This window comes from Pristis pectinata, chromosome 9, assembly GCF_009764475.1.
Source record: "Pristis pectinata isolate sPriPec2 chromosome 9, sPriPec2.1.pri, whole genome shotgun sequence".
Taxonomy (NCBI): Eukaryota; Metazoa; Chordata; class Chondrichthyes; order Rhinopristiformes; family Pristidae; genus Pristis; species Pristis pectinata.
Genome location: NC_067413.1, coordinates 31,881,662 through 31,897,314, shown reverse-complemented (window position 1 = coordinate 31,897,314; position 15,653 = coordinate 31,881,662). Strand labels below are relative to the sequence as shown.

The following is a 15,653-nucleotide window of genomic DNA, read 5'->3' as shown; positions in this document are numbered from 1 at the left end:
TGAGCTGATACCTTGAACTATTGGAGCTGGAGCTAATTCTAAAACAATCTATAAACAGGCATTGCCTCGGTTCAGGAAGAGAGAACATGAAGAGACAAGTCTGATATATGCAATTTATATGGATGGTGGTGAAATCGTGAAATAGATTGCCCAAAGAGATACATGATATGGGAAAGTTGAAGGATAACTAGAGCAAATATTGAAGGAAATGGACAATTAAGGGAGATCAGTTTTTGAGTCAAGTTGAACCAATATTTATAGAGAGCCATGGCATTATATTGGAAGTGAATTCATACAACAATCTATGTCATATAAATAACTACATCTACAGCAAAGAAAGCCTGGTAGAAAATAAATTGATCCCAGAACAATGCTCTGCCTCAGGGCCGAAATATTGCATTTCATAATTTAAAATGGAAGTCAGTTCAGCAGAAGCACACACAATCAAAAGGTAGCAGCCCCCTCATTGGATGACTTGGTACTTGGTCAGATACAAAGTACAGTGTGGGACCTATGGGATGGAAAAGGTGCAGCCAATTCCGGGGATTTTATGGTATCATTCCTTAGCTACACAGAATAAACTTACCCTCCCACCTGGAAACCCAGATGGTCCCAGAGGACCCTCCATACCTCGTCGACCCTGAAAAATTGACAGTGTTAAATACTTGTGTCTGACTACAGCAGAGGAGACATGCAAATGGACTCACCGCTGGCCCAGGTGAACCTGGTGGCCCAACAGATCCATCTTTACCCACAGGACCCTGGATCAAAAGTTGATGGCACAGATCATTCAGTGATTCAAACAGAAGAGGGTTTTCTTTTGCAAACATAAACACAATTGAGCCCACGGGTAATTCACTTCAGTTGCAACTAAGGTGGTTTGTGAAAACAATAAAGTAAATCTTAGGAATTTGCACATTCTGATGAAGGTCATGAGAGGAAGAACATACATTTCTACTGCACTTTCAAAAACCTTAGTTGTCCTAAAAAGCTCTATATCCAATGAAATATTTTTGAAGGTTCACATTGTAATGTACAAAACGTGGCAGGCAATTTGTGTATAGCTACCTCCCACTGAAGGCAGTGTGATAATAATGAGATAATCCCTTTTTAATGAGGGATAAATATTGGTCCCAGGACACCATGGACTAGACTCTTCTTCTTTTAAGTATTGGCTTGGGATGATTTACATCCACTTCGGAAGGAAGGCAGGGTTTCAAATTTGCCTTAAGGATGACATCTTCAATTCTGCAGCACTCTCTCAGTGCTGCATTAGTGAGTGTCACCCTGGATTTTGTGCTCTGGTATCTATGGCAGAACTTGAACCCATCTATCGTGAATTCAGCTCCATGGTTTACAGTCCTCACAGTACTTACTTTTCATTATCTTTAATGGAGGTAATATTTTGGGACCAACTAAATTGTGGCCCCTAATTCTCAACAATGTACGAGGTTCTCCATCATGAGTGCAAATTCATAACATCTTTAATGCCCAACTTCTGATTGTATTGCATTGTACTGCACAACATTTCCAAGAACTATACATGGTCACCAGGTCATTCATGATCTTCTGCCCAATAATTTATTCTCAACTCTTAAACCAGCTGAAAAGAAAAGTAATACTTCCCAAGAGGAATGAAAGAAAAACCTCAGAGGTCACAGCCAGTTAGGTTATGAATCTTCTGTTGTGAAGGCTGGGAAGACTTGGCTCGTAGAATCAAATCCTCTCACAGCCTGGTCAAGTGACAATATAGAGGAAGGAGGTCCACTCGAAACAGGAACTGACTCTTCAAGGAGGATCGTAGAGCAAGACAGAGAAACAGATGGAAGGGGGATGGTGTACGATGGGTGATATCAGATCATGATGGAGGGGGGGATGGTGTACAATAGGTGATATTAGATCATGAGGGAGGGGGGGATGATATATGATGGATGATATTAGATCAATGTTAAGGGGGGGATGGTGTACGATGGATGATGTTAGATCATGGTGAAGGGGGGTATGGAGTACGATGGGTGATGTTAGATCATGGCGGGGGGGCTGATAGTGTATGGTCGGTGATACTAGACCATGAGGGAGGGGGGGGGGATGATGTACAAAGGTAGATCATGAAGGAGGAGAGATGGTGTATGATGGATGATATCAGAACATGCACCTCACCCAATTTCCTCCTGCATTGACTTCAAACATTACATCCTAATAGCACCTAGTGTAACAAGTCAAATTGGATAGTCTAACCAAGTACCTAATCCTTGTCATTCCTTATATCATGACTTTTGTTAGTGAGGCATTATGATTCACTGTAACCTTTCTCTTCCTGACTTCACTGATCTTTCTGCTTGGTGGATGGATGCTAATTTCTATCTTCACAAAAGTAACCATATCTGGGGACTGAGTGGTGTACAGGGCCTTGTAGTAATTAAGCACAAGGACGGCACCTATTGATCTGGGACTCAGTGAAGACAGAAATCAATAGAACCCTATTGAAGTCTATCAGATCAAAAAGGCCATTAAATTCAGTTGCCAGATGAGTACTAGTTAATGTACTTCATTATTCAATAATAATCAACTTCAAAATAAAACTGTACATGGGTAAAATTCAATCAAGGAAGCAGAAGTAATGGACAACAGCCAATCAGCAGCCTGTTTTGTGCTCCACCCAAAGTTCTTTTGCTATTACGTCCACTGAGAAGAGACCCGTTTGGTGCTTCCTCCCAGGAGAGTGCACCTCCTGCGTTGGTGATCCTCACTGTACTTACTGTTCATTAACTTCAACAGAGGAAATATTTTGGGACCTTCTAAATCATGCCCCCTAATTCCCAACAGTGAACTACAGAGTCATGCTGCATGGAGGTTCTAGGTATTACAACAAGCCAACACACATCCCACACAGATCCCAGGCTTGTTCCAGTGCTGACTCTGCAAGAAAAGTGGACCTAAAGGAGGATAACACAGTATTTCCATTATCATCCGGACAGAATTCCAAGTCTACATCCTTAGTCTTACCCTTTGACCTGGTGGCCCATCTCGTCCTGGGAGTCCTCGGGGACCTGGCAGACCCTGGACACAGAGGTGGAAAACAAGATGGAATTAGACAAAAAAAATTCCTGCATTTCTATAGTGCCATTCACACCCCATAATTTTGCATAATTTATGTTTAATTTATGTTTTTCTTGTGAATATTGTGTCTCTAACGTTATGTGCCTGTGACACTGCTGCAAGTAAGTTTTTCATTGCACCTGTGCATACATGTACTTGTGCACAAGACAATAAACTCAACTTGTCTTTGACATCCGAAGGGGTTTCACAACAAGTGAGGTATTTTTGTTTGAAATGTAGCCACTGCAGTAATGTAGGAAATACAGCAGCCTCTTTGCTGTTTGTGGGAGCTTACTGTGCACAACGTGATAATGACAAGATTATCTGCTTTGGATTGTGGGATAATAAGGGTTCTCTCCCCTCCTGGTTGAAACAGTGACTGAGAGTTCAGGTCCCAGGTACATCCACCTGTTAGTGCACACAAGATTTCAATTTAGGGCCTCAGTCCCCAAGGCAGCACCTCCAACAGTCCAGCAGTCTCTCAGTACCTCAGATGTTTATGGTATTTATTTGAAGACAGATGTGGACACATCTGGCAGTGCCCACATTTACTGTCCATCACTGATTATTGATGGGTCTCAAGTTGACCCTGTTTCTGTTCCTGATCATTGCCCCAAGGACCTGTGCTCACTCAGAGACAAAGGGAGAGAGGACTTGGCTGTGATAACCCACAAAAGTCATGCCATGTTTTCTTTTACATTCACTTAGTGGTGTCCTGAAAGGACCTCACTTGTGCAACTGGATTCAGCAAGAGTCAGGATCTTAGAGAACAGGCAGGATAGGTAATGCTTAAGTCTATGGGTAACTACAGACACAATGCATCCACCAGCTGCAACGCATTTATGATAATAAATTCAACTAAGGTTGAAATAAATACAGCAGCTTAACAAGACAGGACAGGCAAAATTTCCCATCTGCCTGAGGTTATGGATCTCTACAACAACTGTATCCAAAGCACAGCTGTACTTTAGTGCGGTCTGATCAAATTCTAACAGATAGGCAAACATTCTGAAATAACCACAAATACACAAAAATACCCAAAGTAAAAGGAATAACGGTAATTAAGTGATAACAATTAAATACCATTCCAATTGCTAAATGATTGTGTCAAAATACTAAATGCATACCTGGTGACCTATGGGACCAATCTGCCCTTTCTCGCCCTTTTCACCAGCGCTCCCCTGTGGAATTAATAATGACATAATTCAGACATCAAATTTCAGCTTCAATAGCCAACAATAATGGAAGGATTTCCTCCCTTCATTATGTTCAGTGAAGTTGTGAAAGTGATTACAAAGGGTGATTTATAGTTTCCTTCTGTACTGCAAAACCTCACCAATAACTTACAGCTTTGGTGCAGGGTGGTAAATAGAAGAAATACTACAGGCAAAACTGAATTCATCCCAACCTGGCAGCTCCAATTTATCCTGCACCATCCACTCTATTGTAGGGAAAAGAATTACCATGTGTAAAATTGATCTGCTACAATCCCAATGCCACATGAGTCAAATTCACTGCAACATCTCTCTTCACTGTCTTGTATAATTTATATTCTGTACGTTGTCTGTACCTGCTGCTGCAAGCAAGTTTTCCATTGTTACTGTACCTCACAGTACTTGTGCACGTGACAATAAACTCTAAGTTGATACCGATTCCCTAAGAGACTGAATGATCCCAGGCTGCGTCATTCTACTGCCCACAGACCAATCTCATGTTCAATCAGATCAAACCTCAGGAAAACATCAAAAACTTTCTACTAATGTCAGACAGTTAAATCCCCCCGCGGGGGTTGAACAGCTCACCGGAGGACCTTGAATCGAAAGTCCACTTGGTCCCTGGGGCCCAGGTTGTCCCTGAGGACCTGGCAGGCCAATCTCACCTCGCTGACCGTCAGGTCCCTGCCAGTAAACAAACAGACATTAGAGCTTTGAGTTCCTGAGACACAGAGATCTGGACACTGAATAGCATTGTCATTTCACCAGGAACTTAGGGGAGTGGTGAGGTTGGGTGGGATTGGAGAGGGGGAGGTGTTGAGTGGAATGCGGGGACCGTGGGATGTTGGATGGGATCAGGGAAGGGATGAAGTTGGGTGGGATCGGGACAGAGTAAGGTTGGGTGGGATGGGAGAGGGGTGAGATTGAGGAAAGGGTGAGGTTGGGTGAGATCTGGGGAGATTGGATCTTTCCCTTCCAGGTGGGGTGTGGATCTGTGGCAATAAAGGCACTGATTAGTGATAATCATTTTCAAAAAGGAAAAATAAAGGCATTTCTTTGACTGGTTTAATAGACTTCTAATAAGTTTGTGATGGAAACTCTTACCCTTTGACCTTGTTCTCCCCTCTCACCTCTTGGGCCTCGGAAACCTGGGCTGCCCTGTAAAAGAGACATCAATCGGAAAGTTCTGCATCAGTGGGAGAGCCCTGCATCAACGACACCAGAGGTGAATAGCAAGACTAAGATCCCATCAAAAGATCCAAATATGAAGCATAAATTGCTGGGGCTGGTGTTATGTTGTGCACTTTGATGGAAATGCTGTCTAACAATTGGCTGGCAGATGCTGAACAGTGTCCCTATCATTCCTATAGACTCTTGTCGACAATGACAGTGTCGAGGCACGTAACTCATTGCTGAGACACTGAGAATACTGCTCCAAGTATGTTGCAATGAAGTGTTGGAACTGTCATAACAGAAACATAAGCATGATCAGAAATGAAAATAAATTCAAAAATTAACAATCAAGGCACAGGCCATTCAGCCCAACTGCTCCTTGCCAGAAGTTATGCTTGAATCAACTGCTCCCACCCATCTTCACCGCCCCATTCAAAGTTTTCCTTGAATTCCCCAAAGTGACTGTTGAGAACATTCGAGCCCCATCCCCACCACTAATCCCAGGCGTACACTGGAGCACGAGGAGGCCAATAGGAAGATCCCTACAACTGGAACATCTGGCAGCTGCTTCCCTACTGAGGATCAGTGTTGCCAGCAGGCTCCTTCCCCCCACCCCTGCTGCCTGTGCAACAAGCCCACCCAGTGGCTTTATTGTTCCAGGAGCCCCAGTGCCCAACATTTGTTTCAACCAGGTTACCATTTTCGCTCATCTCTCTCAGCACATAACTGTAGCCAAAAGGTTCAGGTCTTAACTGAGCTGGAGAGTGGCAGCTTCCAGCACGGGGTGTTCCTATTCAAATACCCCGATCATATCTTCCCTTAACCTCCTCTGCTGTGAAGAGGGAGCAACTCCAGCTTCTCTCCATAGGACTGGGGTCCCCCACCCCAGAGCCATTCTCCTCTACACCCTCTCCAGGGCCTCGACATGGTGCCCATGGACTGGATGCAATTGGCCAGTTGGGGCCCAACCCAATCGTTTATAAAGGTCTAACTTCCTCCTTTATAGCGCCCTAATATTGAACTCAAGAAACCCTGATGCCATATTACCAACAATGAGAAGCTGCAGGAACACAGAGATGCTGCATGTTTTTACAGACAGAACGTATCACCAGTATTTTCTTCTAGTTATCCTCCTTCAAACCAAATGCTCTTACCGGGGGACCCAAGGGCCCAGGTGGTCCTCTACTGTCTTGAGAACAAGTGCAGGCATGAGGAAGGGCTGGGCAGTTGCCTTCATTTCTCTGAAAGAAATAATCGTTTCATCATACCAACAATGACAGGTAGTTTTCACCCAGGTCTTCCACAGAGTAAATTGATAAATTGGTTTATTATTGTCACATGTACTGAGGTACAGTGATAAACTTTGTTTTGGATGCCATCCACACAGATCATTTTATTACATCAGTGCATTGAGGTAGTACAAGGGAAAAGCAATAACAGAATGCAGAATATGGTGTTACAGAGAAAGTGCAGTGCAGACAGACAACAAAGTGCAAGACCATGACAAGGTAGATTGTGAGGTCAAGAGTCCATCTTATTGTACTGGGGCACCATTCAATAGTCTTATAACTGGGGGACAGAAGCTTTCCTTGAGCCTGGTGGTACATGCTGTCAGGTTTCTGTGTCTCCTGCCTGTTGGGAGGAAGAAGAAGAGAGAATGTCTTTGATTGTGTTGGCTGCTTTACCGAGGCAGTGGGAAGTGTGGACAGAGTACCCTCCTCTATCACTCCCCACCCCACTGGGAATCGCAGGTAATCCTGAGGAAAAACAGAATCCAGATAAAATCCCAGGTCAGTCTGTGCACAGCCCATCCTTCCCAACCCATCCTGACGCTACTAACACCCTGACTCCATTACGAGAAATCGTTAATGAAAAAATGTGCACCGTTCGGATACACAGTAAAGCAGTAAACTGATGTACTAACACACAGTGCTGGGTTCCAGAAAGGTGACTAAGGCGGCAGAATAAAGCTAATCTCGATGAGAGGTTATACATCGGAGAAGTCTACCAGGTTGTCCGAGGTGTTTCAGCAGCAGAGATGTGGAATGGTTGCTTTCACTTGTGGGATATACAAACCAAGATTCATTAGTGCAAGACAATCACCAATTCCCCAGACAAGAGATGGGATCATTGAAGTGACAACAAAGAGAGAAACATAGAAAATAAAAGCAGGAGGGGGCCATTCAGCCCTTCGGACTTGCTTCACCATTCAACACCATCACGGCCAATCATAAACTTCAGTCCCCTGTTCCCACCTGCTCCCCATATCACATGATCCTTTGGTATTGAGAAATATATAAATGAAAATCAACAAAAAACTGCAGATGCTGGAAATTCTCAGCAGGTCAGGCAGCATCTGTGGGAAGAGAAACAGTTAACACAGATGCGGACTGACCCACTGAGAACTACCAGCGTTTTCTGTTTTATTTAAGAAAGTGATCTAACTCCTTATTGAATATAATCAATGACTTGGTACCCACAGCTTTCCGAAGGAGACAATCCTGCAGGTTCACCACCCTCTGACTGAAAAAAAGTTCTCCTGATCTCCACTTTAAAGGCCCACCCCATATCTTGAGGCTGTGACCTCTGGTTCTGGACTCCCCAGCTATTGGGAACATCCTCCTGTATCTAATCTGTCTAATCCTGTTGGAATTTTGTAGGTTTCTCTGAGATTCCCTCTCATTCTTTTATCTGGTGAATAAAGGCCTATCCAACCCAATTTCTCCTCATATGTCATCCCTGCCATCCCAGGAATCAGACTACTAAACCTTTGCTGCACTCCCTCCATGGCAGGAGCATCTTTCTCAGATAAGGAGACCAAAACTGCACACAGACTCCAGATGGGGTTTCACCGATATAGTGGCACATCCTTGCTTCTGTACTCAAATCCTATTGCACTGAAGGCCAACGTATCATTTGTGTTCCCAGCTGCTTGCTGTACCCGAACACTTGCTTTCAGCGGCTGATGTACAAGGACACACAGGTCTCATTGCACCACCCATTTTCCCAATCTATCACCATTCAGAAAATAATGACTTTCTATGTTTGGAACCAGCATAGATAACTTCACATTCATTCACATTAAACTGCATCTGCCATGCACTTGCCCACTCACCCAACTTGTCTAAATCACATTAGAACAAAGAACATAGAACAGTACAGCACAGGAACAGGCCCTTTGGCCCATGATGTCTGTGCCAACCATGATGCCAAATGCAACCAATCTTATCTACACAGGATCTCTATCCCTCCATTCCCTGCACATTCATGTGTTTGTCTAAATGCCTCTTAAACACCACTATCATATCTGCTTCCACCACTACCCCTGGCAGTGTGTTTCCAGGCACCTACCACTCTCTGTGTAAAAAAACTCACCCCACACATCTCCTTTAAACTTTCCCCCTCTCACTTTAAATGCCTTAAATCTAACCTTTTCAGTGAGATTACCTACATTCTTCTAAACCCTAGAGAGTTCAGGCTCAATGTGCTTAAACTCTCCTCAGAGGTCCAATCCTGCCTCCCAATCCCAAAAATCAATCCAGTGAACCATCATTGTCTTCCCAATACAGGAGGAAATGACACATTAGAGTAAAAAGCAAACTGCTGAGGAAACTCAGCAGGTCAGGCAGCATCTGTGGAGGCAAAGTGATGGCCAACATTTCAGGTTGAGATCCTGCATAAAAGTAGCCTGCATATTATTATTATTATTATTATTATGTAAACATTACAAAAATTTACTGGAAATAATATGGCATGTACACAGTAGTCTAGCCGTAGCCTATATTGTATTTATTAATATTTTATACATTCTCCCACGTTTTTATAATCTGTGCCTTAGTTCATGAATGCAAGAATCTCTTATTCACTGCTACATTCAGGAGTCTCGGGACATTCACGTTCATTCTTGTGCATACGTTTAAAATCATAACAGTATTGTGAATTCACCCCTTTGGGTGAGGGTTCATGAACATATGGGTGTTTTAATGAATTGGGAGTGTTGTTCCCAATGCTGGTGGTCCTGCTGCATTCTGTAAGCTCTATAGCCTACAGCATGGGTCAACCTTCTTAGGCAGCGCTTGGGAAATGGGGGTGGACAGAAATTCACAGCTGCAGCCCACACACCTGCTTCATGAAAGCCCTTGGAGGCCGTTTAGCTCCAGCGCTATTCTCTCTTAATAACTGAAATCAGTGGGCAGAAAGCCATTGTAAATTGGCAAATAGAAGGCTTTACAATCCTGACACAAGCTTGACTTTTATATTCTGGATTTACAGCACCAAACACAAATGCAATTATAAGCCCACATAAAACATTTTAAGACATTAGGTATTGAATGAGAAGACGTTGGAGGCTCTAGTGAATGATCAGGGCAGACCCAACTCCTAAGGAAATGTTAACTCTGTTTCTCTCTCCACAGATTCTGCCTGAACTGATGGATATTTCCAGGTTTTATTTATTTGCATATCTTCTATAGTGTTAGCGATTCCATAGACTTTGCTTAATGTTAATCCTTCCAATCATATGATACAAGAGGATTTCAACGTTTATCTCAAGCATGTATGATGCATCCTCAAGGGAGAATGTTGGGTAGGGGAGGCTTTCATGGCTGTAATCATCACAATGTCCAGTGTTGTTTAATGGATAGACAAGTTGGGCACCTTATACCTCAGATGTGTGAACCTCTCCTAACCCCAGCTACCTCCCACACCCATCATCTGATCCATGTGCTCTGCTTAAATGGTCACCAAGCAACCAAGGACAAAGTACGTTGCAACATTACCTCATATTATTGACCAGATTGTTGGGCCACTTCCAACCAAATTATCATTGACTGCACACGGTTGGGAAAATAATCATAATATTTCCAGAATTAGCTAGTCCTAAGTAAACTGACAGGGATACAGTTAAGTACAGAAGCCTAAAATCCCACACCACCAGGTTCAAGAACAGCTACTTCCCTTCACCCATTCAATTCTTGAACCAACCTGTACAACCCTAATCACTATGTCAGTATAGCAACACTATGTCCATTTTGACCACTTTGCACTACAATGGACTTTTTTTTATTCTAATTGTGTTCATTCTTGTATAATTTATGTTTAATTTATGTTTTTGTGAATGTTGTATCTCTGATGCTATGTGCCTGTGATGCTGCTGCAAGTGTTTTTCATTGCACCTGTGCACACATGTACTTGTGCATATGACAATAAACTCCACTTTGACAGTCTCAGAATCATCTCTCCACTTAGAAAAATATCACAGACAGTACATGCAGAAATCACTGTTATTTTGGTCAGTACTCACCAGAGCAGGAAGTTCGCAGCACTTGTCCCTGTTTGCATAGGACGTGGAACAGGAAATATCAAACCCTTGCAATTGGAACTGGAATTTAAATGAAATAATGAAGGGAAATCCTTGTGAGACACCAAACAGTGTAAATGAGTAATACAGCTCCAACTTCCTGGAAATTCATTCTGCCCACATCAACCCTTTAGTAATTGACCTTTCAACCACATTTCAAAACAAGGGAGAATCTAACCATCTCCCCTTAACATTCAGTGGTGCTACCATCACCGAACTCCCCCACCTTCAACAACCTGGGATCACTGTTGACCAGAAAGTCAACTGGACCAGCCATGAATACTGTGGCTATATGAGCAGGTCAGAGACTGGGTATCCTGTGGTAAGTGATTCAACTGCTGAAACTCCAAAGCCTTCCTACTATCTACAAGGCACAAGTCAGGAGTGCGATAGCATACCTTTCACTTGTCAAGATGAATGCAGCTTCAACACTCAATACATTCACAACCATCCAGCTCCAAGCACCCATCCACTACCCTAAACACTCACTCCCTCCACCACTGGCACACAGGAGCTGCAGTTACTTGCCTAGGCCTTTCCAACGCTGTGAACACCACTGGAAATAAGGACAAGGGCAGCAGGAACATGGATACACCACCACCTCTAGGATCCCCTCCAAATCACACACCATCCTAACTTGAACGTGTCATCATTCCTTCACCGTCACTGGGTCTGAATCCTTGGGCCTCCTCCCCACTAGCACAACGGGAAAACCTTCATCACATGGACTGGAGGGCTTCAAGGAGGTGCTTCACCTCCACCCTCTTAAGGGGCAATTAGGGATGGGCAATAAATGCTCAGCTCACTAGTAACGCCCAGATCAACTGAGAGAATGACATAATGGAGAGAAAAGATTCCAGTGTTTCATGGATAGCATAATCAGGTCCTCCCCAGGTTAGGACAGGGTTCTGTTCCTGTGAACTGTTCACAACCCGAACTATGGCCACAAACTGAGTTCCCACCCAGCAGAAGATACCTTTAGCCCCACAGCAGCTGGCAAATCCATCCCACCAGTCTCCCAAATGCTCGATTGTATGTACGGGCTGTGCACAATTCGGGCATTTGTAACCTGGAAAGGAGCTGACAATGTCCGCTATAAAGGCTTGCACTACATGAATTTATGATGTCTAAAATGGATAATGTTCAGGTAATCTATGTTACGATGCTGGTTCAGGGATAATTCTTTACCTGGAAACCCAGCTTTCCTGCTCATCTTCAAAACAGTACCATGAAATCTTTTCCATCCACCTGACGGAGCAGACAGCACCACAGTTTAACACCTCAGCTGAAAGGCAGCACATCTGACCATGCAGAACTCTGTCAGTTCTGCAGTACAGTGACAGGCTCCCAGTCCTGGAGCTGAACCTGCTGAGTCAGCATGGAGAATAGGACCCACTGCTGGTGTCACCAAGCTCCCAGGGGCCCACTTCTGTTCAGTGATCTAACCTGCCATCAAGGCTTTCAATATCCTTCAATCAGTCCAAAGACATGAAACACAGAATCATTCTCTTTACACCAGGTTTGACAGAAATACCATCACTTTCGGTGATGTAACAGCACAGTCAGTGTGACCACATCAGTTTCTCCTCCGCCACTAAAAAAGGTGAAGAGGAAGTTTAAGATGACTTTACCCAAAGTTGCATTTAAGAGTTCTTTCCAGTTACAATATGCACTTGGGTCACTCCAGACACTGCCACATCTAGCACATGGTCACCGCAACAATGAACAAACATAGTATTTTCTCTAAAGACACAAGGAGTTTATGGCCCACTATCCATCAGCTTCTGTTACCTTACTAAAGCAACGTTTGACAGTGGAATGTAAAAACCTTTTCTTACAAGTTATCTTCGGAACTACTGTGTGAACATTTAAATACAGGTGTAATGGTAAACTGAGAATTAATGTAAAGCCAATTAAATTTATGGCATTGACATAGAAAATAAGTCACATATAGTCAAGTCTTCAATTATATTATAAATAATGTAACTACAAAGGGGCAACTTCAATGGAGGGTATTTCAAAGTGTGTTACAATCAATGAAACACTTTTGAAGTGTTATAAACATTGTATTAAAGGGAACAGCCACAACTAATTCGCACAGAACAACAATGTGATCAGTGACAAGATAATCTAACTATGCTGGTTGAGGAGTAAATATTGGTCCACAGGTACATCCACCTGAGAACACAGTCCAGGCCTCACTTTAATATCCTCTGAAAAATTACGTCCCCAGTAGTGCAGCACTCTCTTGGTTGGGAGAGTTCTTCTCAGACAAGAGTGCTACACTATGAGCCAAGGCTCACAGTTTCCAGTGTATAACATTAGTGGACAGACCAAAAGTAATTGGACTGGAATTGATGATTACAGATGGTGTTGTAATTGTAAAGAGCTGTTAAAGACTAGGAGATCGAGCACAGGGGAAATCATGACGTCTTTATTGGTCCAGAGTGCATTCCAATAATATACAGGGCCATCTCGTCTTTAATGGAACAAGGCGTGTATTCATGCGAAAAGAATATCTCATTCAACCAAACTTAGCATTGAGCAATGTTTGGACTTAGGTTACAAAGAAAGCACACCTAAACCAAAGTCTGATACTCGCAAATTTGAGTTCTTCCTCAGATATTGTCAAATGCCTCGAAATCAGATGTTATAGCACTGAATAAAATCCTTTCCACATCTGTAAAGTGTGTAATATCCATGTGAAACTCCAGCGAAACGCAAACTTGGATAACGCACTCCCAGACAGGAAACACGCTAGTGTGTCTGACAATGACATCATTGGCCATGCCATGCCCAGTGATATCACCGTCCATGTACGGCCCAATGACACCGCTATCCATGCCCCGTTCAATGATATCACTATCCATGCACCGCTAATTCCCTCCCGTCACAACATGAATTGGAGCTCAAAGCTATAGCTTCTGACCATCACAGAACGCTCACTTGAACCAGGCACATATCACACTAGTTTGTTGCTTTTGTTGTTTTAATGGGATGCTCTGTTGACATCAGGAGATCTGATCAGCCAGTCTCACAACTGACTGCAGCTGTTCTGACGTAGTTTCTCCAGCTTTTGGCTGCTGAGATACTCATACACTAAGGTGTCCCAGTTGCAACACCACCAGCAGCTCTCATTAACCAGGTTCAACTGACTCTGTTTCTCATTATACAGTGCCGTTTAAGGACCAGCATAGAGTCTGTTGTTACATCTGTGAGGACTTGCAACATGCCCACTGGAACGTCACGCGGCTTTACACAGGGAAACCTATCAACCTCCTTCCGTGAGCCCCACACTTGACATTCACAGTCTTTATGCGACTTTCACAAACAATGTCAGGGTGACCCACAATGCCGTTTTAATGCCAAAATAACAGGAATGGAACAATTCCTAGGTCCCTGCCTGTCCTTTCTGGTCAGTGAATGATGATCAGGCAGTATGCTGAAGAGCTCCACAATACTAATCCCTCAAATAACATCACTAAGACAAATATCTGGTCACCATCGCACCATGGGTGCTTGTCGCGCTGTATGTCCTCCAGTACGACTATGGCTACACTTCAGGAGTTCCCCTTTGGCTGTAAGTTGCTTTGGCTACAGAAGTACAAATCTCTTTCTTTCTTTCTTCACTAAAGTTCCCATAACTGCATTAAATGAAGCAGCATTCACCTCTAAGTTCTTGTGAATTTAAAGTACTGGCTGATTCAATTATAACATTGTTAGTATATATTTCATCAAGCAACACTGCCCCCATATGATCCCATCCCTCCGCCTTCTCCCAAACCCACATCAGCATCTCTCCCCAGACTGATGACAAAATGACCTGTGGTTTCCGGGTGATGAACTGCGTCACTTACTGATGCAGAATTATCCCTCGGGCTCCTGGAGCGCACCATCCGGCCCAGAACTTCCACCCCATTGGTGCTGATGTTCCCTGCCGCATTGATTGCTTTCTCGCCTACTTGCTTGCAGTCAATCACCAGCTTTGCCTGGGTTTTGGTGATCACCACATGCACCTGTTGGCAAAGAACACGCAGCAACATTACAGAGACTCGTAGGTCGTTTGAGAAAAGAGCCTGAACTTGCTCAGCCTTTCCTGATGGTTACACTCTTTTCTGGTCCATTCTGTGCACCTTCTGTGACCAGCGTGTAAGGTGCAAGATAAACCCGTAAGCATCAGGAATACAGACAGCAATCGGCCATTTGATCTCTCGTACTTGCTTCACCATTCAATGTTGCGGATGATCCTGATTCTTTCCCCTTTCTCCAGTTCCCTTGGTACCCCTGAAGATCAGTCAATTTCAGTCCAGAATATACTCTGGGAAGAACATTCCAAAGGTTCAGAACCTCCCTCCTGCTCCCAGTCCTAAGTGACCTGTCCCATATTCCAAGACTGTGCCTCAAGTTCTAGACTCTCCAGCTTTGGGAAACAACCTCTCAACATCCAACCTGTCAAGATTCTCAAAGGTAAAGGATACAGTAGGATATGGATCAGTTGCAGTTATGGGCATAATAATGGCAGATGATATTTAATCTGGGCAAGTGTGAATTGTTGCACTTTGGGGGGGGGGGGGGGGAACAAATGTAAGGATGTTTACCAGGATGATGCTTTGATCAGAGAGTATTAGCTAAAAGGAGAGGTTGGACAAACTCGGACTGTTTTCTCTGGGGCGTCAGAGGCTGTAGGGAGACCTGATAGAAGTTAACAAAATTATGAGGTGCAGATAGGGTAGACAGTCAGCATCTTTTTCCCAGGGTGGAAATGTCAAATACTAGAGGGCATGCATTTAAGGTGAGAGGGGGAAAGT

The 15,653-nt window shown here is 43.6% G+C and overlaps 1 protein-coding gene across 7 annotated transcripts in view; it reads right to left on the bottom strand.

Moving 5' to 3' along the window:
* Nucleotides 1–15,653, bottom strand: part of col14a1a (collagen, type XIV, alpha 1a) — a 180,246-nt gene that overhangs the window by 21,832 nt on the left and 142,761 nt on the right. For all 7 annotated transcript variants that reach the window (XM_052023336.1, XM_052023342.1, XM_052023343.1 and 4 more), the window contains 8 exons: nucleotides 14,703–14,861; nucleotides 10,789–10,866; nucleotides 6,641–6,727; nucleotides 5,418–5,471; nucleotides 4,902–4,997; nucleotides 4,227–4,280; nucleotides 3,007–3,060; nucleotides 708–761 (listed from right to left, as the gene is read on the bottom strand). In XM_052023336.1, coding sequence (XP_051879296.1) covers nucleotides 708–761; nucleotides 3,007–3,060; nucleotides 4,227–4,280; nucleotides 4,902–4,997; nucleotides 5,418–5,471; nucleotides 6,641–6,727; nucleotides 10,789–10,866; nucleotides 14,703–14,861 — 636 coding nt within the window. The remainder of the gene's footprint in view (nucleotides 1–707; nucleotides 762–3,006; nucleotides 3,061–4,226; nucleotides 4,281–4,901; nucleotides 4,998–5,417; nucleotides 5,472–6,640; nucleotides 6,728–10,788; nucleotides 10,867–14,702; nucleotides 14,862–15,653) is intronic.